The following is a 23,552-nucleotide window of genomic DNA, read 5'->3' on the forward strand; positions in this document are numbered from 1 at the left end:
GCAGGTAGCAAGGCACAGCAGCAAGCTGTAGTAAGAAACCAAAAATGTAGCCAATGCTGTATTGTAAATGGAACCAAGTATAAACGGCAAATTCATACATTCCAATATGAACAGAAAATACAGGGAACCCACAAAACCTTTGCAGACCTCTTGTGCATGCTAGGTGCAGGATTAGTGCTTAGTGCACAGACTCTTGGAATGATGCGTTCAGTGGTGACTTCATTTCTGTGGAACCTTCTCCCCAGTGGATAAGTACTTGGCCACATCATTCTTTTCTTTCAGGGAACAGATGAAGACGCGCCTCCTGCAGCAGGCTTCTGGATGAGGGTATCAGTGACTTAAATAATTTAGGAAGAATTTGATGATCATGCTTGTTAGAAACTGTACCAATATAACTGTTTTCAACTTTTACATTTCATGGATATAGTTAAGCATGCATTTTATGTTGTTTATTATGCTGTAAAACGCCCTGTAGTCTTTGGATAAAGGGTAGTATACAATTGGCTGAATAAATAAACAAATACATTTTTAAAAGAAACTGCTTCTCCAGAATGGGGTGGGGGGTGATGTAAGCGCACATGCATATGTGTACTGTGGTACCTCGGGTTAAGAACTTAATTCGTTCTGGAGGTCCGTTCTTAACCTGAAACTGTTCTTAACCTGAGGTACCACTTTAGCTAATGGGGCCTCCCACTGCCGCCGCGCCGCCACCACGCAATTTCTGTTGTCATCCTGAAGCAAAGTTCTTAACCTGAGGTACTATTTTTGGGTTAGCAGAGTCTGTAACCTGAAGTGTCTATAACCTGAAGCGTCTGTAACCCGAGGTACCACTATATTTCAGCACAACAGGCCCCCAGAGTGCTGAGAATATTATAATATGGCAACAATCCTGAAGACTGCACAGTCCTTCTGTGGCTCCCTGTCTCTGGTTGGTTTGGCATGCAAGAACACTGCTCTGCCCACAACAATTTGTACATGTGCACCAAAATCATTTTGCAAACTGTGGTGCTTTATCCATGAATGCATATCAATCAATCTACCTGCACCTATGTGCATATACAGAGTTAGTGAAGTGACAATGCAAAACTAGATTATGCATGGATAGAATACCAGAGCAGCACTTCCACTATCCCTTGGGAAGAAAACAGCATTAGGATTACCATGTGGATGACTCTCTATGACTTCACCCAAACCTCCTCAGCGTAATCTGCCATTTAACACAGCTTGAAAGAAACCACTTTCAATGGTCAGTCAATATGCTGCAGCTATTTCTTTCCCTGTTCATCCCTGGCTGCAAGAAATAAGTCCTGGATTCATATAGCAGCCATGATCCGATTTGCTCCAATCCCAGCTCAAGCAGCTTTATACCACCCCACTAACAAGATCAGTACTGGCCAAACAGGGTTTATCCAGGCTGATCAGAGATGGATTAGATAACGAAACCCTAACTGCCTAAAGCTGTCTGCCGCGGCAACGGATAAAGAATGAAACATATGAGATATATTGCACACTGCCTCTAAATTAGCCTCTTGCACCTAATTGTTGCTTTCAGAGTTCTGTTGTGACCCAAAAATTAAAGTATATAGTGTACTGCATAAACAACATTTGTATAGCAAAATTTTTGTTGTTGTTTATCAGCCACCAAAATGTTGTGGTACTAGTCGAACAGAGGATAATAGGAATGACAACCCACTGTAACTTTTGTGATAAATATAGACAAAGTCAGAAACCTATCACAGCATCTGTAGAGCATATGCATTCTTATTAACTACTGGTTTATATTTTTAAAATGCATCCCAAAAACGTTTGTCCACAAAATAAGATCTTCAAGACAGCTAACCATCATAACAATTAAACACACTGTACAAATAACATCAAAAAATATCCGCAACAAAACCCCTTAATGGAAAACAAAATGCAGAGCAACCACTCGAGAAAACATCCTTTTGAGTAGCAGAGAAATACAGGGGTTGAAGCTAAATTTCATGGGGCAAAGTCATCCAGAATACAGGTGCCATTAGCAAGAATCTCTACCACCACTTCACTTCTGTTGAGCCAGGACAGAAAGTAGGGCCTCCCCTGAGGACTGAAACATGTGGATGTGTACATATGGAAGACAGCATATTTTAGATACTGCAGTCCCCATGATACCGAGGGGTTTGAAGACTAGCATGATCACTTTGGATTAGATGCAAAAAATATATTGAGGGATCCCGTGAAGATGGCACAATATGGGTGTTATGTGATCATAAACTCTGGCTCCTATGAGAAGCCAAACTACATTCCACATCAATTGAAGTTTCTGGATTCTTTTGGAAGGCATCCTTATAAATGATGTTACAGTAATCCAATCTTGATGTTATCAAGGTATTTATGGCTATGGTGAGGTCTGTATTCCCCAGGAAAGTGAGTTGTAATAGATGGAGTTCCACTTTTTAGGTTGTAAGAAGCGTCTGATCAGGAGGAAACTGCAGTTGGTAGCGCACAATGAATGGGTTCTCTCTTACACACATTTATTTTTTGAAATTATTTGTACCATTACTGTTGTTCCATCTCTATGAACATAACATTACCAATGTCATAACTACTATGGCACATTAGTGAAGAGTTCGATTCTCCTTCTTTATTCCCATTCCCATACAACTGACTATAGCAGGTGATGGGGGAACAGTGGCTCCACTTGATTGTCCATGTATGCCTTTTACCCTCACAAAGCAACTCATGTGGAGAAGAAATCAAGAGACAGAGAATCCGAACATAAAGAACTGAAAAGTATGCCCTTAAGAATAAACTGGAGAAATATGTCTGGACTAACTAACACATAAGGTATTATTCTTAAGGCGAGCCGGAATGATGAGATAATACACAGCGCTTTCAAACCCATAAAATTTCTAAGACTCCTGAGCAGCAGGGTATGCCTTATAGCAACAGTAGCCAATGTGGTGCCCTCCAGATGTTGTTGGACTACAATTCCCATCATCCCTAACCAATGACCATGCTGGCAATAGCAACTGAGTTAAAACTCCAGCAACATTTGGAACAAACCACCTTGGCTACCCCGACTTACAGAATACTATTTCCAGCATGATACATCTCATAAACATGCCACTACATATGTTGGACATGCTTCTGGTTTCCTGAAAAGTAAGTTTTCATATGTTCAGTATTAAAAACTGTAAATCAAAATAAAAGTCATTTTCCCCTATGGATGCTAAAATGTGTATTTTGTAATATTAAGACTCCTAAAATGTGATTAGGTAGGTCACAATCATGGACATATTTGCATACCTGTAAATATTATTTTTTTCCAGTATTGCAAGAAAACCTGGGCTACTGCGACATTTAAGGCCCAAGGGATATTCTATATATATTGGATGGGAGGCAAAGGAAAAGTTACATTAAAATAGTTGCCATAGGATATTAGTTCCAATTTGAGAAATTTCAAATTCATTGCAAACTTAAGTCTCTTGCTACAATTTTCTTACAGTTTGCTAGAACTGTTCATGTTTTGCTTGCATGAAACACATTGACACAACATGATGCTAAAGTCTCATTTGCACATGAAGTGTGAAAGGATTCTGTGTTAATTAAGCATTCTGTGTCTTATACAGTCGTACCTTGGAAGTCGAACAGCCTAATTCTCAAACGTTTTGGCTCCCAAGCTCCAGTTTGGTTCCAGTTTTCGAACGTTTCGGAAGTCGAACGGACTTCCGGAACAGATTCCACAATTATGTGGCTAATTGCATATCATGAGGTAACAGAGAATCACACAAAATGGGACAAATTCCAGAAGCTAAATGGAACATTAGTGTGCCTCAGCAAGAGAATGAACATCCACTTGGGGCCACCAACCAGAGTCATAGAGGCAATCAAGAGCTGTAGCAGAAAACATCAAATTGCAATGAATAAATCACACAGTTTTCAAAGAGTGGGAACACAGTCAGTGTCAGCAACAGAAAGGAGCATCAAGCACACAGTTACTTGTCCAAGCAGCACTCAGCAAAGTAATACATTTCTGTAAAGAATAGTTTCAGTTTAGAGTATTTTCCTAACTTGGCAGATCAGAAGGAAGTGTACACAGCAATTCTCTTTTTAAAACAATTTACCTCATAGTCTCTAAATAGTTTAAGCAAAACATGTGGCCAGAGAAGCAAATGCAATTCTTTTTTTAAATAAAGGTTTAAAAAGCTTCTAGAAACAAAGGGCACCAGCAAGAGATAAAACGCTTTCTACCCTCCTCCAGATGCAATTTTCAAGTTTTCCCCTCTTAATTTACTAGATGCACCTCTATACAAACATTTTCATAATACAACTGCAAGTACAAGCTAAGTATCCCCAACAATTAGAATCACCCATACCCAAAAAGTAACCGAAAGATGTGCTTGTTTCTTCCATCTATGTATATTCAAGCATAAAGCTATCAATGGCTCATTAAGTCACTACGGTTATATACCATACTGGTCTAAATACAGGCCATATTTTTCCCAAAATCTGGTTTATATAAACCTGAATGCACCCTACAATTGTAGTCTCATAAGTAGAGAAGCCAGGAATTAATATGAGACCTTGGGAACTACACGGAACTTCAGTTCTTTTGCAAAGGATCACCCACCCTTCTCAAGAGGTAGCCCTGGCTGCCTGGTTAGTTATTCATTGTGAGACAAGTCTAGAGGCTGCATGTGTTCTTTCAGATTTTAAAGAGTACCATGTGGTGCTGGCAGAGAATTTAAGAGTGTTTGTTTGTGTGTGTGTGTGTGTGTGTGTGTGTGTGTGTGTATCTCTTTCCAAGAGATCTTGTTTTAGGGGGTGTGGCCTATATTCAGGGACAATTTATTTTTGGTATTCCCTCCAGAATCAGAGGCCTCTGAATATTAGTTGCTGGAAAGCGCAAACAGGGAAGATGCTATTACACTTAGTTCCTGTTTGTGGGCTTCCCAAAGACATTTGAGTGGTCACTATTAGAACAGGATACTGGAATAGATGGGCATTTGGTCTGATCCAAGCGGTTGCTACTGCATAATGTAATCCAACACACAGTACACTAAGAACCCCTCTCAGCAGCATGAAGAAAAGAGATATCACAAATTATAAGTCAGTATTTGGATGAAGTGTTCTCTTAATTTATTAGATTGTCAATCTATATCACTTCATACTATGTCTGTTATTAAGAGTTTAGCGTGAACCATGAGTTTTTGGATTTGCTCATTGGGTGGTCTTCTCCCAGGCACTCTCTTTCAAAGTCAGTCTGGGATTTGGAATATAATCTGGCTCAGAGACTACTTGCTAGGCTAGAATGCAAGTTCTTTTTGCATACTAAATGATTACCTATTAATACATGCTCGATATTCCTCATTCTCTCAATAACCAGCCGTATTTTTCCTATACATTAAAAAAGCCAAACATCAGTTTGTTTCCCATCATCAGTGAAGGGAGTTTGCATCTACTTGCTTTCCCCAGGAACAAGTGAGGGGAGGCAACTGATAAGGAGACCACAACTAAGTTTCATTGCTAGGAAGTGAATCCTTCACTAAAGAGGTACTCTCTTTCCCTGCAATGTTACAGGTGCTGTCTAGGTAGCTATGATGAGAAACAACTGCACTTTTTCATATGCAGATTAGCTTACTAAGGATGGAGGAGTCTATCCTCACCTGCAGATTTAAATAGCAGACTGCAACCATTCTGAGCTAGCAAATCTGATTCTGAGGAAGGGCAACAGGATGGCACCAAGTTCTACCAGAAAGTAAGTCCTCTGGCCCACCACCCGACACACAGCATGTTTTCTGGCAGGTACAGTGGTACCTCAGGTTAAGTACTTAATTCGTTCCAGAGGTCCGTTCTTAACCTGAAACAGTTCTTAACCTGAAGCACTACTTTAGCTAATGGGGCCTCCTGCTGCTGCCACACCGCCGGAGCACGATTTCTGTTCTCATCCTCAAGCAAAGTGCTTAACCTGAAGCACTATTTCTGGGTTAACAGAGTCTGTAACCTGAAGCGTATGTAACCTGAAGCGTATGTAACCTGAGGTACCACTGCAGTTCTTGTGCTGGCCTTTGTGCAAACAACAGCTAGAGAATTTCAGCAGAAAGAGACAAAGAGCGACACCTTGCCACTCATTTCCACAGAAATAAAATAGCTGAGATAGGCACAAATTAAGCTAGCATGTCCTCCTGTTGCCTAGATTATATTTTATCAATAGAAAACACCTCATTTTAAAGTTAATAGTGCAATCCTAACTCCCAGATATAATAGCTGAGACAGGTTAGCTGGAGCTGGAAATAGGCTGCCATCCATGACTCGGGCTGCCATCAATGACGTAGTCCAGGGTACCTACTCATACTTGTTAAGGGAAAGCCCTGCTAGCAGAAGTTAAATCACCAGAAGTTACACCAGTGTAGAGGGCAGAAAAGGATTGCATTAAGGGGGAGAAGTGGGATAACCAAAGTTATGCTGCATGCTAACTCCATTCACTGATTCACAGAGCTCTACGAAACTCAGCAGCCGAAAATGTGGGTGTAATTAAATTCAGTGCACAGGAATCAATGGAAAGGCAGAAAATGAAAGTCTACACTGCACACGCACCCCCCCCCCCAAAAAAAAACCCTTACTACACACACCCTGGCCAGAAGCAGTTAGGATGCAAAGTAATTTACCCCCTGACAAATCTGCCTGGTTAGGATGACTCTGTAAGTCTATATTAGACCACTGTAATCAATGCTGAGCACTGGAGTACCCAATGAGTCTCATGGCTCAAATAGACAAAGGCCCAATGTGTCCCGTGGCTCAAATCAGGTACATTGGCGAAAGAAATGAAATGTGAATGAATCTAGGGATTTAAACAGGAAGTTCTTTGTGTCCATTGAATTATAAAGATATTCTTTGCTTTCTAATAAATGAAAGAGTCCAAATCCTTAAACAAATTGAGGGAGGGAAAACTGGTACAAGTATGCATTTGTAAAATGACATTTTAATAACTTTATACAAAATGTATTTGTACATTATATAGTTCATATTAGTTATATCAAGGACGGCTGTGCGATATAGTACTATTCCTTCACCACCAGCTTGTTAATTTTATGTATCTGATTTCTCCTGTGTCACTTTAACTGTTCTCCATCTACAACAGACATCAGTGCCTGCAATTCACAACCATTCATACTTTGGTAGCACCCCACTGCTAGTAATGCAAAAAAAGAACTCTACCAGCACACAACATTCATTTCTTCTCCCATGGACAGTCATGGAGAAACTCTGGTTGGTTGCAAGCATAGAACTGCCAGACTAGACTCTGAAATAAGGCTGCATATAAGCCTATTTCTAAAAGATGCCCTTTTCTTTAAGGACCACATTTTGTTCTACAGCAGTACAACTCCACAGATTAGAACAAAAGTCCCCCATCTCAGAGCATCATAGCTCAATACAACTGTAAATGACTACTGCCAAAGTAGTAGACATTCCCTTATTTTTGAGGTTTCAGACTGACATCTCTAGTAGATTACCACAAAACTCAAGGTAATTGTTTCCTCCTCTATCACTGGATGGATGAATGAATGTCCCTGAAGTGAATAGTTAAGAAGCAGTGGAGTAACTTCATCTGCAGTCTGTATGTCACATCCAGGTTAGGGTGGCTATTCTTGGGGCAAGCTTGATCATATCTAAGTTGCATTTACACTTCAGCTGAGCGGTATACTAGTTTATCTGGGTGAGTGACAAGTGTGAGTGAAAGCTGTACAACATCTTGATGAACAAATGATTTTTTATGAAGAGTTTAAAACCTGACTACCATGCAGCTATCTTTGACAGCCCCAGAGTTAAAATAAAGTCCATACAGTGCAATCCTAGGCATGTGCATTTACTCCCAGGCAAACCTGAATTGGATTGCAACCTCAGATACAAGCAAAATATCCAGAGCCACTTCATAAAACTCTACAGTTCTTCCACAAAGCAACGAGAAGCCTAATAAACTTTCTTGTGGAACAGATCCAAATGAAAAGCTATTTGCCTCGAACTGCCGATATGGGTGCGATCAAAACAAAAAAACTTCGTCTCTTTCTAGGCCCTCCTCTCACTTTTTAAAACCGAAGACCAGCAATGCATACTCGTTTCCAAGTGTCAACCGTGACGGTCTACACGTAGGTTGACAAGCCGTTCCCTTACAAAAAGGCTTGATGGTGATGATGTTGTTGTTGATGATGATGTTGCTGCTGTTACACTTGAGGCCACCAAAAATATGCTTCCCCCAGCTGCCCTCCCAGACCAACCACGGAGCTGCAGGATACCCTGCCCACACCCCTGCTGGGCCCTCCACGTTTGCGAAAGCCCCTTAGCTTTCCTCCCCACCCTCCCACCTACCCCGCTATGCCTAGGATCCTAACACCGGCCCGACGGGGGGGGGGGGTCAACGGGGCCAGCATCCTCCCAAAGCGGCGCTCTTCCCCCAGACTCCTGTGGGGGCGAGGGACAGGATACCCTCCAGTCTCACGCGCAGAGACCCGTGCGCGCGCGCACAAACGCACCCGCACCCGAGCGAGCGCGCCCCTCAAGGCCACAAGGGGGGGGGTGTAAGGCGGCCGTCTAGGGTGGCGCCACCGCCTCCTCCTCCTCCTTCCCCGCCGCCTTCCCTGCTAACCTGCATGCCTCCTCCGTCCGCCTCCGCCTCGGTCCGCAGCCTCTTACTGAGGCCGCTGTCGGCTCCGTCGCCTCCGGGCATGGGCTGCTCCAGTTCGGGTTCCCGCTTGATCCCTCGCGGGGCTGGGACGCCGGGCACGAGCTGCTGGTGCTGGGCGCCGCCGTCCGCCATCCGAGCCGGACCCCCGGCCGCCCAAGCGGGAAGCGCAGCCGTCCTCGCCCCCTCGAAAGAGCCCGGCAGCAGCAGCTGGAGCTGGAGCGGCGCTGCTGAAGGCCCAGCCAGCCCGGTCCGGCCAGGACCAGCGGGAGACGAGGAGTAGGGGAAGGGGGCGCGCGGGACCGGCGCCTCTCCGGAGCCCGCGAGCGGGAGACCGAGGCTGTGCCCAAAGAGCGCGGCGGCGGCGCCGACTCGGGCCCGCCGGGCAGCGCCGAAAAGAACCGAGCAAAGGGAAGGCGAGAGAGAAGGCGCACCGACGCGCGAAGCGGTGCTGGCGGCAGGCGCAGCAGCAAGAGCCGTCTCCGCCGGAGACGTAGATTGGGGAGAGAGGAGAAAGGAGAGGCCGAAGCCCCTCGGTAATTTTCGGAAACGCCGTATGGGAGCGAGGACGCGACTCGGAGCGACCCCCTCCCCTTTCCTCCTCTCTCCCCCGCTCGGCAATCTTCGGGAATGGGATGAGGTGGGCGGGGCCACGGCTCTAAGAAAGGGCGGGGCCCGGGAGAGGTCCTGGAGGGCTCGGACGTTTGAAGGCCTCTTGGCTGGGCGGGAGAAGGGAGGGCTTTGCCTGAGGGAGTCGGTTTTCCCTCAGACCCGGAGGGAAGGGAGGAAAAGGGCCCCCCAGTAATAAACGCCAGGCGACGCTCGGCTTTCGGGTCGCCCCCAGGTGCTGAAGTGCCCGAGCTCGTTTCCTCTGCTCACGGAAACAGCCGTTTGTGGATTTATTCCCAGCTGCTTGACAAGGAGCCCCGCGCTAGGAAATTGTGTTAAACGAGCTGCCTCGTTTAGAAAGGCGGCCTTCCTTCTTTCCAGGCCCGCTGCTGCTGCTGCTGCCGCCGCCGCCGCCCCTGTTGAGGTTGGCGGCGGGGCTCTGTTTGAAAGAGAGGCTCTGTGTTTATTTCATCAGGGCTGAGGCCCGAGAGACGAAATAAATTACGCGCGACCCCAATGTAACGAAACCATAAAGCGAACCCGTCAGGATAAACACAAACAAACAGCGACTGAAAGGCAAAGCAAACCGTCGCCCACTAAAAAAAAAAAAAAAAAGAAAGCACTTAAAACGCCTGTGAAAATAAGTCAGCTTTAACATGGCGCTTAAATATCAGCTCCTGTGGTTGTTCCACAAAATATCAGCTCCTGTGGTTGTTCCACAAATTGGGTGCCATCATGGAGAAAACACTCCTGCAGCACCATGGAGTAAGTGTCCCCTAACTGGGGTGTGGATACAGGGGTGAGGAGCCCCAGGCCCACCCCTGTCCTCTATCCAGCCCTTGGTAAGACTCTTCAGGCCACGTTGCTCACTGACTCTTGCTTTGTGCCATCCTTGTTGGTTTTGCCTAGCTGAAATTGACCCTTTCACTAGTGTGCGCCAAAACTTAGCCCAGTGTACAAAGGTAAGATTTACTTTAATTGCTCCAGCCGCTTCTGCCTCTGGCCCTGCCAAACGCTGGGATATGCCCCTACTCCTGGTTCAGGGGTGATGGGAATTGTAGTCCAAAAACAGTTGGGAGACCCAAGTTTGGAAATTCCTGCCCTAGGGAATGTGGCCCTTAGACTGAAAAACTCCCCCCACCCTGCAGTGAAGCTGCCTCCACAGATGCTAACGCACAGGCAAGCTGATACAGGAAAAGATGCTCCTTTGAGTATTTATTTAGATATAACAGTAGGTGCTTCCACATATTTTCTAAAAGGAGGCAGGGTTCCACTGCTGAAGTTTGCTGGCTTGGGAGTCATTAATCCTAAACCCAGATTTGTACAGACTAAGGCTGCAGTGCTTCCTAAACACTCTTAAACAAGGAGCTCAGTGGGATTTACTTACAAGCAGACATGATTAGGGTTGCACTTTGCATATGCCCAAAGACACTCCCACTATTATTTATTTACAACTCCCCCCGCCCTTGTTTGCATTCCAACATTGGGAGGTAAGCCCAGGGGAAGACAATTCCACATGCACATAAAGAGCAAAAAGGAAGTGTGCACCATGTTCAAAAATGGAGATCTGCTTGTGGTGAACCATGGTTGATAGAGGCCCTTGGGGAAATATTTGCCATTAGTTTCCCATTCTGGCATTATTGTAATAGCAGCACAGAGTGGATGATGGATGGCAAGCAGCGGGCTTCTCATTCCAGGACTGCCTGTAGCCCTTTTCCTAAACAGCTTAGCTGTGCTGCCCCTCTAGCCATGCTGTCATATGCTGTGAAAGCTGAGCCTACTTCTCTCACCTTTGTCTCTTCTTACCTTCTCTCATTGCTTCTGCCTTTGTCCCGCTTCTCCTTCGCATCACATTCCTGGACAGAGCTGACAAACTCTGCTTGCTCTTGAGATCTCTCGGTTGCCCTCACCTTGTCCAGATCTTGTCTCTGGGTTCATGTCCCTGGGTGCTCACGAACTATGGGCACAAGTTGCATGTGACTTGGATCTTATGCAACAACAGAATAACACCTGTGCAATAATTGCAGTAAAAGCATTGTCGGGGGGGGGGGGGAGCAAGTTTGACTCATGCTGCTTTTAAGTCTATGCCATTTGTCTTATCATTAATAGGTGAAAGTATAATCCTTACAGACAGATGCAACCTTGAAGAAAAACATGCCACATTACTTTTGCTGGATCTTTTTTTTTAAAAAAGGAAACATTTTGATATCTTTAAAATGCAGAAATTCAATAACATCTGTGCCAGGTACAGTTAGAAAAGCACAATTCACAGTCACTATTGTAAGTTCTCCATTTTCCTGTCCCAAAGGTGTAATGGCAAATATAGTAACTGTCAAACAGCCTCCTTAACCTGGTGATTCCAGATGATTAATTTGTAGTAAACAACAAAATGGTCTGTTTTCAAATGGCTTAATTTTCCTCCAGTATCTTTTTTTTGTTTTTTTTTGTTAAAGTTCAGATTTTATGCGGAGTTTGATGAGCAACCACCATCGACATTTGTCTACTTCCTGAGTGGTTAGAGTCAGTTTGCAACCCCATGAGGTGCATGAGTAATACAACTTGCCATATACAGCTTTGCTTGAAATTACATATCTTTGGCAATCACATTTAGCTTTGGCAGAATTTTTCTGTGTTCCTCATTATGCCATCAGGCTTTGATGCCTGTACTCCCTGAGGCAGGAAATGTGTTGGCTGTGACCTTTTTCATTCAAACTGCCCATTCCACATATTTAATTATCAGTACTAGTTTTGCTGTGAAATATTAGGCAGACCGTTTGTCTTACAATGTGAATTTTTGAAGGTGTGAGCACTCAGAAGTGGCACCCAATTTACAGAGACTTTGGCCAGAGCACTTCAAAGCAGCACTAGACTGGTTTTTCAAGAATTATTTTTTTAAATTTTTTAAAAAACTAAATACCTCTTGATTGTAGAAAAAGACTAAAAGCTGTTTATTTAAATCAAAGTTGATATTTTTTTCTGTAGGAACCCAGGGTCTTGTTTTCCTTTTTCCAATTAAACATACGGTCAAGCAACATGTGATATGAACGCTTTCTGTAAAAAAACGCTTTCTAGCCATTTTCCTTTTGAAGAAAAAAGCAGCCTTGTGGCTCTGATCCAGAATGTGCTCTCAATCTAGATTGGGGCTTGTTCCAATTTACTGCTTGAAATCACCCACACAAAATTATTTGCACCACAAGGTGATCTTTTCTGCAGATTGCATGTTCAGTTGTAAACAGCAGTCATTGAAGACACAATTTTCAACAGAATTTTAAAAATTGGGGTTTAATGGCTATTGTGTAATACATTTTGTCAGTAGTATTCTAATTGAAGTGTATTTGATGGGGAAATTATTCTGTCTGGTCAGGTAGAAGTTGGCTTAACTGTCTCTGGGAGACCTTAACTGACAGCTAAGGATGGGTTGGAGATAGAACTCTCATTATACCAAAGAAGGATAGAAAGTATCCATATTTTGATTGGTTACCACCACAGATTTAGAATTTTCAGTTAGATTGTGTGATTGGTTGGGGCTTGACTAAAGTCAGAAGAAGTGAATATTTGATGGAACTAGTCAGTCATGGTCAGTCCATGTTGTTTGGAGAGTGTCTGTTTGTTGTTGGTAGGTGTTTTTGGTAGAAAGACAGTAAGAGGATGTAAGACAGTAAGAGGAAGAAGACTGAGGAAGAAGAAAGAAGGCCTGAGATGAAGGCATAGTGGCTTGGTGACTAAAGACTTTTTGGGGTAGTGAAATCACTTGGTTTAGGCTTAAGATGATGAAAAAAGAATATGTCCACAACACTCAAGGAGTGCTTGGCTCTGATTTCTGGTAGGAGAGCCAGAGGAAGATTCCAGGATTGTACAAATGGTTAAACAGAGGAAGTGACTGGCCCAAGGTTGTCTAGTGGCGTACCTGGCTGCAAGTCAGTATGTCAAGTCCAAAGTTCAAAGACCAGGGGTCAAGCCACACAACCGAAGTCCAGCAGTCAGGATACAGTGCAGAGTCAAGCCCAAAGCACAGCCCTGTAGAGGTCCAGGAGCATCCCAGCCAAGGTCCACCAATATGGGCAGTTGAGCAGACACAGCGCCTCAGCTCTGTTTCCCTTTTGCACTTTGCCTGCTGATTGCAGCATCTGGGCTTGATAAGGAATGTGATCCTCACCTGCCCCAAGCCTAATCCAGATGAGAAATCACACACCTCATCCCATAGCTAGTGAACCACACTTGACCAGCCAGGGAGGTGGGCTGTGGCCATTGCCTGGCCTCAGCCTCCTGGAGCATCCCTCCTGCTCTCTATACCTCAGATGCTGCAGCTGACATTTTAGTTGGTCCAAAAAACACCAGTGAGTAACCAAGTCTGGTCCAAATATGGAAAACAACATTATGTCTCAGGCCCACTTCTGTTTCCCATTCTATTGCTTCAACCAGCTCACTAGGTGTTTGCTGTCATGGTATGCCTTCTCCCTTCTTCAGTGTGTCCCCTCTCTACTCCTTCCTTGCAAAATGTTTGTGCCTCTTCCATAGACACAATTTTTATAAGCACATCATGTTCATGTGTGTGTGTGTAATCATTGGCACTGCAGTGGGACTCCAGCTCTTCTCCTTGGGGAGGGGGTTTCTAACCCCTGGGCTATGGGGTGACCTAGTTGTTGATCTGAATGATCTTCATTCCTTCCCTTTTTGCTGTGGGTCTGCCAAAAATCTCTGTTTGATCTGTCAGGGGTATTTGTCTAAGAAGAACCTAGAAGCTTGTCCCTACAAGAGTCATTTGCTGCCATCCCCATCTCTGAGCCATGAAGTGAAAATGTGTGTGTGTGTGTGTGTGTGTGTGTGTGTGTGTGTAAGAGAGAGTATAGTCATACAAGTCCATCCTTAGATACATGAATCTGAGGTTTAATTTACAAAAAAATAAAAATATCAGTTGCTTTACTACCTGCAATTTCAAAAGAGAACCTAGCTAAAAGTTCAGTTCCATTTCTTTGCTGTATTTTCATATTTAAGTTCAGAGGCTTTCAGACTGTGGACTGCCAGTGGTCTATGGGTTTCATTCAGGTGGTTTATGGCATATACGTAAAAATATAATTAGAAGTCATAAAGCATCTAACACAGTGCATTACACTTGCTTACTACAACAGGCAGGGTGAGAGATGGGAGGACAGTCTGTACATATTAGGTGATGGATCCCCCCCCCCCCCCCGGTTTCTTGCTGCAGGGTTGTTGTTTTTCTAAATCCAATCCCATTCATTGGTATTTTGTTATTTTATGGTGTATTTATGAGCACATACCCAGTGTTGTTTTGGAATTCTAAGAAACAGATAAAGCCAGTGGTTATAAGCAGTGCAGTTTTGAAAGGTTCCCTCTGGCATCTTGCTTCATAATGGCATCTAGCTTCATAATGGCATCTAGCTGTATCCAAATATCGAAAACCTACTCCTTGATATCAGGAACCATCATGCAAAATTTGGTTGCAATATCTTAAGATCCAGATGCATAGCAAACAAAAAACTTTTCAAAATACATACAATTTCTTTTTTATTAATGTTCATTGCTTTGGGAGTATTTAGACTGAAAAGTATTATATCAATAAATCAAAATAACTTCAAATCTATTTCCTTATCAGTAAGCATATATACCATGCAGATACACTTCTGATGTTTGTACAAATTGTGACAAACCTGGGCTCTTTCATGTTTTACTACTACTACTATGGTAAAGATTATTAGCAAGATAAATACATCTTAAGCATTCTCAGATGCTGTATGAATGGCCTCAAGCCTCAAACACTATGTCTTTGAAGCTGTTCTTTACCTAGCAGTAACCCCATTTTATGGCTACCCCAACATGAGCAACACCTGGTTCTCTTTCATACCATTTCTGGTTCCCCTCTCCGCACCCCCTAAAAAGACTTGTTAGTAGAGGTGCCCAAGAGCTCTACTTTTCTTTCTCAAAGGATGAATAACGCAAACACTTAACTTTTCAGACATCGCAGTACCAAGTTAGGAATCCCTTCCCAGCTATTAAAATATGAGCCAAAGACTCTTCGTGGTTCCTTAGTGAGTCAGGCAACATTTTCTATGAGGACTTTCATGTTGCATTGCTCCCAAGTGCCAGACTTCGTTTATATGGTCCTGAATGACTGCTTGGAACATTTTTGTTTCTCTTGGCAATTTTCCTCATGACAGAATATGATATTCCTCTTTCTATGTTTGTAACCAGCCTAGGGAAATTTTAATGGGGCTCGGTAATAAAGATTTAGATTGGGACACCCTCCATCAGCCCAGCCAGCATGGAAAGTAATAAAAAATGAAGGGAGTGTTGTTGTTTAGTCGTGCCCGACTCTTCATGACCCCATGGACCAGAGCACACCAGGCATTCCTGTCTTTCACTGCCTCCAGCAGTTTGGTCAAACTCATGTTGGTAGCTTTGAGAACACTGTCCCACCATCTCGTCCTCTGTCATCACCTTCTCCTTGTGCCCTCAATCTTTCCCAACATCAGGGTCTTTTCCAGGGAGTCTTCTCTTCTCATGAGGTGGCCAAAGTATTGGAGCCTCAGCTTCAGGATCTGTCCTTCCAGTGAGCACTCAGGGCTGATTTCCTTCAGAAAGGTTTGATCTTCTTGCAGTCCATGGGACTCTCAAGAGTCTCCTCTAGCACCATAATTCAAAAGCATCAATTCTTCGGCAATCAGCCTTCTTTATGATGGGAGTAGTCCAACAAAATAGGCAGGACACATTGGCTACTTCTGCATTTCTCCTATTTGTCCGCTGTTAGTATGTGATCTGTTCCCCAACTATTATCAATAAAAGGTGCATGAGGAATGGTTGAGGAATTGGGTATGTTTAAGCTGGTAAAGAGAAGACTGAGAGGAGATATAATAGGCATCTTCAAAAATCTAAAAGGCTGTCACATGGAAGCTTGTTTTCTCCTGCTCTGGAGGCCAGGATCCAAACCAATAGATTCAATGTAAAAGAAAGGTGATTCCAATTACACATCAGAAGGAATAACTTTCTGACAGTAAGAGCTCTTCAACGATAGAACAGACTCCCACACTAAGTGGTGGGTTCTCCTTCCTTGGAGGTTTTTAAGCAGAGGTTGGATGGCCATCTGTCACATATGATCTAGTCGAGTCCTGTATTGCAGAGCATTGGACTAGATGACTCTCAGGGTTCCTTCCAACTCTACAGTTCTAGGATTCCAAGCAGGAGCTCAACCCAACTGCCCATTCGCTGTCAGCTGCCAAATACTAAAAATATTCAGAGGCAGGACAAACTGGAGGGTGTTATAGACAAGGAAGAGGGATAAATCTTACAATGTTATCTCAGACCCCAAACTCACAAGATGGATGTAGAACCTTTGGAGATTAAAAGGCAAGAGTAAGCTGGTCTTCCATAGACATATGAAGGCAGCCCTGTTTTGGAAAGCTTTTAATGTCTGATGTTTTGTTTTGTTCCTTTATAGTTTGTTGGAAGCTGCCCATAGTGGCTGGGGTAAAAATAAATTTTCATCATCTTGATAGGCACACCTGAGAGCCTCTAATGCCAACATCTGTGCTCTTAGGTGCAGCTCTAAGATACTGCCCAGCTTAAGGCTCCTGATTATATAATTAACATAGAAGAAGAAGTGTTTGGATTTGATATCTCACTTTATCACTACCCTGAGGAGTCTTAAAGCAGCTCACAATCTCCTTTCCCTTCCTCCCCCCATAACAAACACTCTGCGAGGTGAGTGAGGCTGAGAGACTTCAGAGAACTGTGACTAGCCCAGGATCACCCAGCAGCTGCATGTGGAGGAGCGGGGAAGCGAACCCTGTTCACCAGATTACGAGTCCACCGCTCTTAACCACTACACCACACTGGCTCTCAGGAGGACTGAGAACTTATAAGTTTTTACTTATAAAGTCAAATAAATCCACAAATAAATGCAGAGATGTGGATGTGCCAGGGTGCAGAGATGTGGATCTCCTAGGGTTCCAGGTGCTGACGCAGGTTCAGTTTCCTTGGAATGAAGGACAGCGGAGACCGTGGTGTCTTCAGGAGGCATGGTTTGATTTGCACAAGTACAACCTGAGCAGAGCATCCGCGACCCAACAGATCTTGCTTCTCCATTAAGTCCTTTTATTCTGTTGCAGTGCCAGAGGAAGGGGGGGCGGAGGTCAGAGATTGGGGGCGGGGACACATGATTAAGTGGTGTACAAATTAACCCAACAATGCTTTGCAGCAGCCGTATCAGCGTTTCAACGAGCCAGTTGGATATCGGGGACTCTGACGTTGTGTACTGGAGGACCCCAAGCTGAAAGAAAATCCTTGCTCCCCAGAGAGACGTCGGCTCGGACAGCCCCGAGCTTCAACTACGAAGCCTACAAGAGCGACTCCGACTGTAGCTTCCTTGGGGCAGAGACCTGCCTGCATGGCTGATGCCACACATTCTCGCTCCTCCTCCCAGCGCAACTGAAAGAGCTTCCCCCTCTTCCTCCGCAGTTTCCCAAAATTGGATCGGAGAGCTTGCTGACTTCCCACGAAGCTGGAGAAAGTGATAGTTTTTGGGACTCCCCTAAGGAGGCAGGTGGTGGACAGAGCGAGACCACGTTGTCTAGACCCCGAGACCGCGTCTGGATTTACTCAGTCCTGACTGGGTAGGTGGCAGCGGCCTAAGCGGTGATTGGCAGAAGGGGAGGGGGGCATATCAACCGCAGAATGGAACTGTTGTTTCAGTTATAGGTGCCTTGAGTTTTAATGTTTGGTTGTGTTTTTTAATTCCTCGTCTTTTGCATCTTTCCCTTGCAGGTTCCAAATCTGTCCCCATTCAGCTCCCTCAGCAGCCTTTCCTCCCTGTCCTCTGTGTCCTCCCTTGATTCGCTTTGGGACTCACTGAATGAGGTACGTAGCAGAGCAGGAGGGAACTCCTGCTGAGCTGCACAAGGGCAACCCTGAGGCTGGAGAGGGACCCATTCAGAGTCATGGGTCACAGTTATTTGTGCTCATGCATTTCTACTCAGATACAAGCCTGTGTCCTAAGTTTTGATTTCCTGGAAAGGCTTTTGTGCAAATTGCTCGTCTTTTGCATCTTTTCCTCGCAGGTGCCAAAAATTACCCCGTCCAGCTCCATCAGCTCCCTGAGTTCCCTGTCCTCCCTGGATTCGTTTTGGGACTCATTGAATGAGGTAGGTAGCAGACAGAAGGGAAGCCCTGCTGAGCTGCACAAGGGCAACCCTGAGGCTGGGGAAGAGGAGGAGAAGCCAGCTTTCCGGCCAGGCCACCTTCTGGACCGGTTGTGAGCAAGGGGGCAGACAGGCATGGGGCTGCTAAGGGCAGGCTGTGCTTGCTGGCGCTCTCCTCATGGACCAGCCCCCCATGGCGCCAGGGCTGTAGGGCTTCCCTGGCTAGCGACTCAGTGTGGGCAGGAGAGTCTGGCTTCTGAGTTCCTGTCTCATTCTGGGCTGCTCTCTTTCTCCTTTCTCCCCACCACCACTGCCACCACCTCTGGGGTCCTGTCTCTGCCAGAAGTCAGCCTCTGAATCCTTTGAAAAAGTGGCTGTCTCATTTTGGGCTGCTCTCTTTCTGCTCTCTCCCCACTACCACTGTGACCACCTCTGGGCTGGTTCCTCCATCCTGTCTGGGCCAACAGTCATCCTCTGAGGACGAAATATCCCATGACAAAGTGACAGAGGAGGAGGGAAGCCCAGGCATGGAAGCCAGAGTGGCCAAAAGAGATCCAAACAGAAGAGTGCAGTTGGGAGCAGAGGATCTGTGCAAACCTTTCGCTTTCTTTTTTTCCACTTAGAAAACTGGCTGTGAAGATAAAGATCCTATGGGTAGAAAAGCAGCTAGAGACCTTGCTTTTGAGCAGAAAGAGGTGTGTGTGTGTGTGTGTGTGTGTGTGTGTGTGTGTGTGTGTTTTAATGGAAGCAGTTCCCTGCTCCCCCATGTAAACTCTAGAGAGGTGGATTCATTGGCACATTTGATGTCTGACAGGAATTGCCTACAATCAGGACACATTACAAGTTGAAAACAGTTCTGTTGCTTCAGCAGCACCACCAGTGGAAGTGAAATTGACTGCTTTCTGACAAAGGATAGCAAAACTCCAGCACTATTCCCCATCTTCAATGAAGCCTGCCACAGTGAGACTATTTTGTTTGAAGGGAATGCCTACAGTACCTTTCATATGTCTATAGCACTTTCTGCAGATTAATCACTGAATGGCTTAAGAGTTGAAACAGTGATGAGCAAGAATATTGGAACCCCATTCATTTGTCTGTGACATATCAAGTTAGAAACCAGATACCCTCGGTCTTACTTTTTCTTGGAGGGGGAATGGGAAGAACAGTGGACTGGTCCCCAGGGTGAATTTCTGGCCTACAACTTCCATCACACCAAGCCAGCACAGCTGATGGTCAGGGATAATGGGAGCTGCATCTAAAGGGACACAGGCTGCCCATCACTGTATTGTTCTTCCCATGAGTCTCTGGTCAGGAAAACCATGCGGTTAATAGTTGAATATTAGGACTGCTGGCTTTTCAGTCCCAGCTGGGCAGGCTCCTACTCCCTCTGTTATGAGGGCTAAGAGGCAGCCACTATATGAGTTTTGGGAAGACTGCTTGAAAGCGTTGGAAGACAGCCCCACAACATGGATCAGAATTATACATCTGCTCTGAGCATGCTCAGAACTACTCTCTTGAAAGCCAGACCTCATAAGCTTTTAGCATGTTCTGTTCAGTGGAGAAGAAATGAAGTTTCCTATTTTTAGCAGCTTTTTTTGTTCTGCTTAGCATTTGTTTTGTGACCTTGCTGGGGAGCAAGCTAGCAACAGTGGACACAGTATGAGTCTTTCTATTTTTTAATTAATCACTTTGTATTTATTTTTGTGAATTGGATTGAGGAGAAATGGGTGAGTTGTGTATGCTGCAAGGATTTCCCTCCATTTACCCACAGAACACTGCAGCTTCTGCAGGGGAATGAGGGAAGGGGAGCATAGGTTGATTTGCGGCATGTGCAGTCCCAGCTCATTTCCAGAAAAAGTGTGAGAATTTTCATCAGCACCAGTTCTGAAGATGTTGCTAAGCTCCCTTTCCCATAATAGCTGTAGCCACACAAGTGCTTACATTTTCAGCATACCTTCTATTCCCCTGCCTTAAGATTTTTACAGGAATTTAAGCAGTAAGCAGCATATTCCCTTCAAGGTTAACTGCTTTTGCTTGAATACTGCCTCCGATTCATCCTCAGCTAGGCTCATATAATCATACTAACCACATTAAAGTAGGTATCAAAGCTCTGATTCTTCACTGGTCTTCCTGCCACTTAACGACTCAATGTAGGCTACTCAGAAAAGCTGCCCAGTTAAAAGTAGATTATTATATTGTAGGCCCCTTTTTAGAGTATCAGTTGAACAAGCCATCCAATACTAGTAGTATATCGTCTATAAAATGATCCAATTGGTACTTTAAAATGAAACTTCACCCAACACCTAGTGTTGGATGAAGGGTACTGAAGCTATTGAATGCAACTGACAACGAACAGAATCAGTTTTACCGAACTATCAGGCTGCAAGTTGATCTATGAAGCTACATCACTGGAATTTCAATTTCCCCTTTAGCCATCTGCTGGGGAAGTTTGAAGAACAGCACATTTTTACTGAAAGCTTGACATTCATCTCTTACAGCAGAGCTACATATTCAGATTAATTACATGATACTTACTGTCTTACTGGAATTGTACCACTGTAAAATGCAGATAGGTTGCTGTATAATTAAATGCTTTCATATAAACTCCCTACACAAAGAAAACAGGCACAATGGACTGACAAGCTAGCCTTCTACAGCAGGGGTTGGCAAGGCTTTCCGGGCATGGGCCGGATCACTCTGTGGAGATCCTCCGTGGGCCGGGCCGGTGCAGCGTGACACCAGAAATCGCTTCTGCGCATGCCCAGATGCCCAAAATCGCACCTGCGCAGAAGTGATTTCCGGGGCTGTGGAAGAGAGTCCCCGCATCTTGCTGGTTTAGTGCAGCATGCGGGGACTCGCCGATCAGGCGGCTCGGTTCGGGGGCAGCTCATGGGCCAGTTAAACGGCCTTTGTGGGCTACTTCTGGTCCATGGGCCTTAGGTTGCCGACCCCTGTTCTACAGGAAGGGTATAAAAATTGCTGAGTCATGCAGGAGATTTGGGATTTTTGTACCTTCATGAAAAGAAAAGTCTGAAGATGGCTAGTATAACCCTGCAGTTATTTCATCAAGTTCACTCATTCCCTGCTCTCCAACATAGCTCCATACCCAATAGACAGATCTCTGCTGATGACAGATGGTTTCCAAATAGTAATTTGGCACTGCAAAAAGTTTCTTATTAACAATATATATCCCCTACTTCTTGTGCTAGGTTCTCTAGTGCTAGGCATTCAACAGGGCAGCTCCACAACATTCAGGCACATGGTACATAAGCATACACAGAAGACTGCAGCACATGGACAATCTTTATTGTTAGAGGAGCACCGGTAATCCATTACTGACTATAGTGGAGTCACCGCAGAGGCACATGCTAAGGCACTTATTGTATAAAAAAGTTTGCAGATTTATTTGTGACAGCAACCAGGACTGGAGGCTCTCACAGTGGAGAGCACTAACCATACAGTATAGGGTAATCTTATTTTAATTTGTCATTTGCTCATAAGTCTAAATGCAGCATATACAATATGGTTAAGTATACAGGTAAATCCAGCAACCAGTGTACAGTGTAGAAAAGTAAAGATTATCTATATAACCGCAGTCCCCATAGAAAGGCAGTGATAAAGACCTTTATTTTTCTTAATTACTTATAAACGAGAGATACAAAGGCCTTCAATGTATAATCTGTGCAGATTAAAATGCTTTTTTCTTTTTTCTTTAATATACTCTTAGTCACTGTGCAGAATAACTAAACCCATCCCCGATTACAGAGCTGGATGCTTGGACATCACAATAAAGGACTTTGTTCACACTCCATTCAAAACCCACTAGATACTGTCTGTTACCATTAAATATATTTGGTCCCGAATAGATTCTCCAGCAAGCACACAGGAAAAAACTTTGCTGCTTCCTTGGTCTGCCACTAACACACCTCTGAGACACAACGCAACACAGACACCATTGCACTTCAGATCTGTCCAGACATTAGCAAAAAGAGGGCCAACTTAAAACTCTCTTCTAGGAAAAACTTTCCAAGACTGTATGGTCTTTGAAGACATTTAGGAGTCATGTTGGGAACACTTGTTTTTCCTGTTCAACATGACTCCCAAACTGGCTAAGTGAGTAGACCGAGGAGGTTGGAAATGTGAGGTCACTGAACATGATTGCCAAAAGCAAACAAGAGGAAGGGGACGGGACAAATTCCCTGCATCTATCACAAACTCGTTATTGGAAGAAAATAGTTGATTTACAGCAACGAAAAGGAGTCACCCCACCCCCACCCCTCAAACTATGTAAATTCCCCAGCAGCCATGGCAAGGACAATGAATGCTACAGGCCTCTGTAGCTCCCAGACTCTGATTGGGCTGCAGACTCTTTGGCATTCAATACAAAAGAGCTTGGAAGCTGGGAGGGACAACACTAATGTCATGGCTCCAGATATTCAAGGGAACGTTTCAATAGATGTGCTCCACTTCCCCCGGCAGGTTTTAGAAGGGTTTGCAGAAGTCCACTGGACAAAGGGAGGGTGGGTCACTCCATCATGTGTGACCCGGATCCACAAGGCAGCTCTATTCAGTAGCTTTGGCATCTCCAGCATCAGCCTTGCCATCCACTTCCTCATCAGATACTTCACCTGCACCCTTCCTGCCAATCCGGCGTGTCACTACAAATGGCATGTCTCCCCGCCTGTTGAAGAGAGTAAAAGTGTCATGCAGTGTGGAAACTGGCATTTCATCTTTGAGTAATGTGTACATTCATGCATTCAGGAAATATGGCAAGAGGACATCTTACCTGAGTTTGCTCTTCAGCGAGCTGACCTCACGGTTCATGGCATCAGCCGTTTCAGTGACATCTTCTAGTTCCCGCTGCAGCTTTCTACGAGCTGCATTGGCTCGCTGTGCCTCTTCTTCTGCCTCCTCCAGCTGGCGTTTAAGTTGCTTCAAACGGACATTCACCTTGTCTGCCTGCAAAGCAGAAAAAGGAGCTCTCTCAACACTTGTTCATTCACTCCTGAACATGGAAACCAACTTGGAATTTTTAATCTGAACTACATGGATTACAGTACCTAGCAGCCCTAGCTCCTTAAAACCTAGTTTCCAGAATCTGGATTTTAACCTTGTGAAGTTTGTGCCAT

General features: G+C 44.6%; 3 protein-coding genes across 34 annotated transcripts in view; 1 reads left to right on the forward strand and 2 right to left on the reverse strand.

Annotated features, from left to right (window-relative positions):
• RBFOX2 (RNA binding fox-1 homolog 2) overlaps window positions 1–8,797 on the reverse strand; it is a gene marked incomplete at its 5' end in the record, with an annotated part of 176,846 nt that extends 168,049 nt beyond the window's left edge. For all 19 annotated transcript variants that reach the window (XR_013977061.1, XR_013977062.1, XR_013977063.1 and 16 more), the window contains one exon: window positions 8,627–8,797. Coding sequence is in view for 16 of the 19 variants with exons in the window: in XM_080971770.1 (XP_080827896.1) it covers window positions 8,627–8,797 (171 nt within the window). The remainder of the gene's footprint in view (window positions 1–8,626) is intronic.
• A 276-nt stretch (window positions 8,798–9,073) lies between these two features.
• The window catches only part of LOC308457706 (uncharacterized protein), a 40,896-nt gene continuing 26,417 nt past the window's right edge, over window positions 9,074–23,552 (forward strand). For 2 of the 13 annotated variants that reach the window (XM_080971841.1, XM_080971840.1), the window contains exons 1-2: window positions 18,149–18,426; window positions 19,047–19,118. In XM_080971841.1, coding sequence (XP_080827967.1) covers window positions 18,223–18,426; window positions 19,047–19,118 — 276 coding nt within the window. In that variant the 5' untranslated portion in view covers window positions 18,149–18,222. The other 11 variants (XR_013977068.1, XR_013977067.1, XR_013977069.1 and 8 more) reach the window with 11 other exon arrangements.
• Window positions 21,709–23,552, reverse strand: part of MYH9 (myosin heavy chain 9) — an 84,617-nt gene continuing 82,773 nt past the window's right edge. For both annotated transcript variants that reach the window (XM_080971663.1, XM_080971662.1), the window contains exons 40-41: window positions 23,210–23,382; window positions 21,709–23,104 (exon numbers count right to left, since the gene is read on the reverse strand). In XM_080971663.1, the coding sequence (XP_080827789.1) occupies window positions 22,987–23,104; window positions 23,210–23,382 (291 nt within the window). In that variant the 3' untranslated portion in view covers window positions 21,709–22,986. The remainder of the gene's footprint in view (window positions 23,105–23,209; window positions 23,383–23,552) is intronic.

The sequence above is a fragment of the Podarcis pityusensis genome (genome assembly GCF_964106645.2).
Source record: "Podarcis pityusensis genome assembly, chromosome: 10".
NCBI classification, from domain to species: domain Eukaryota; kingdom Metazoa; phylum Chordata; class Lepidosauria; order Squamata; family Lacertidae; genus Podarcis; species Podarcis pityusensis.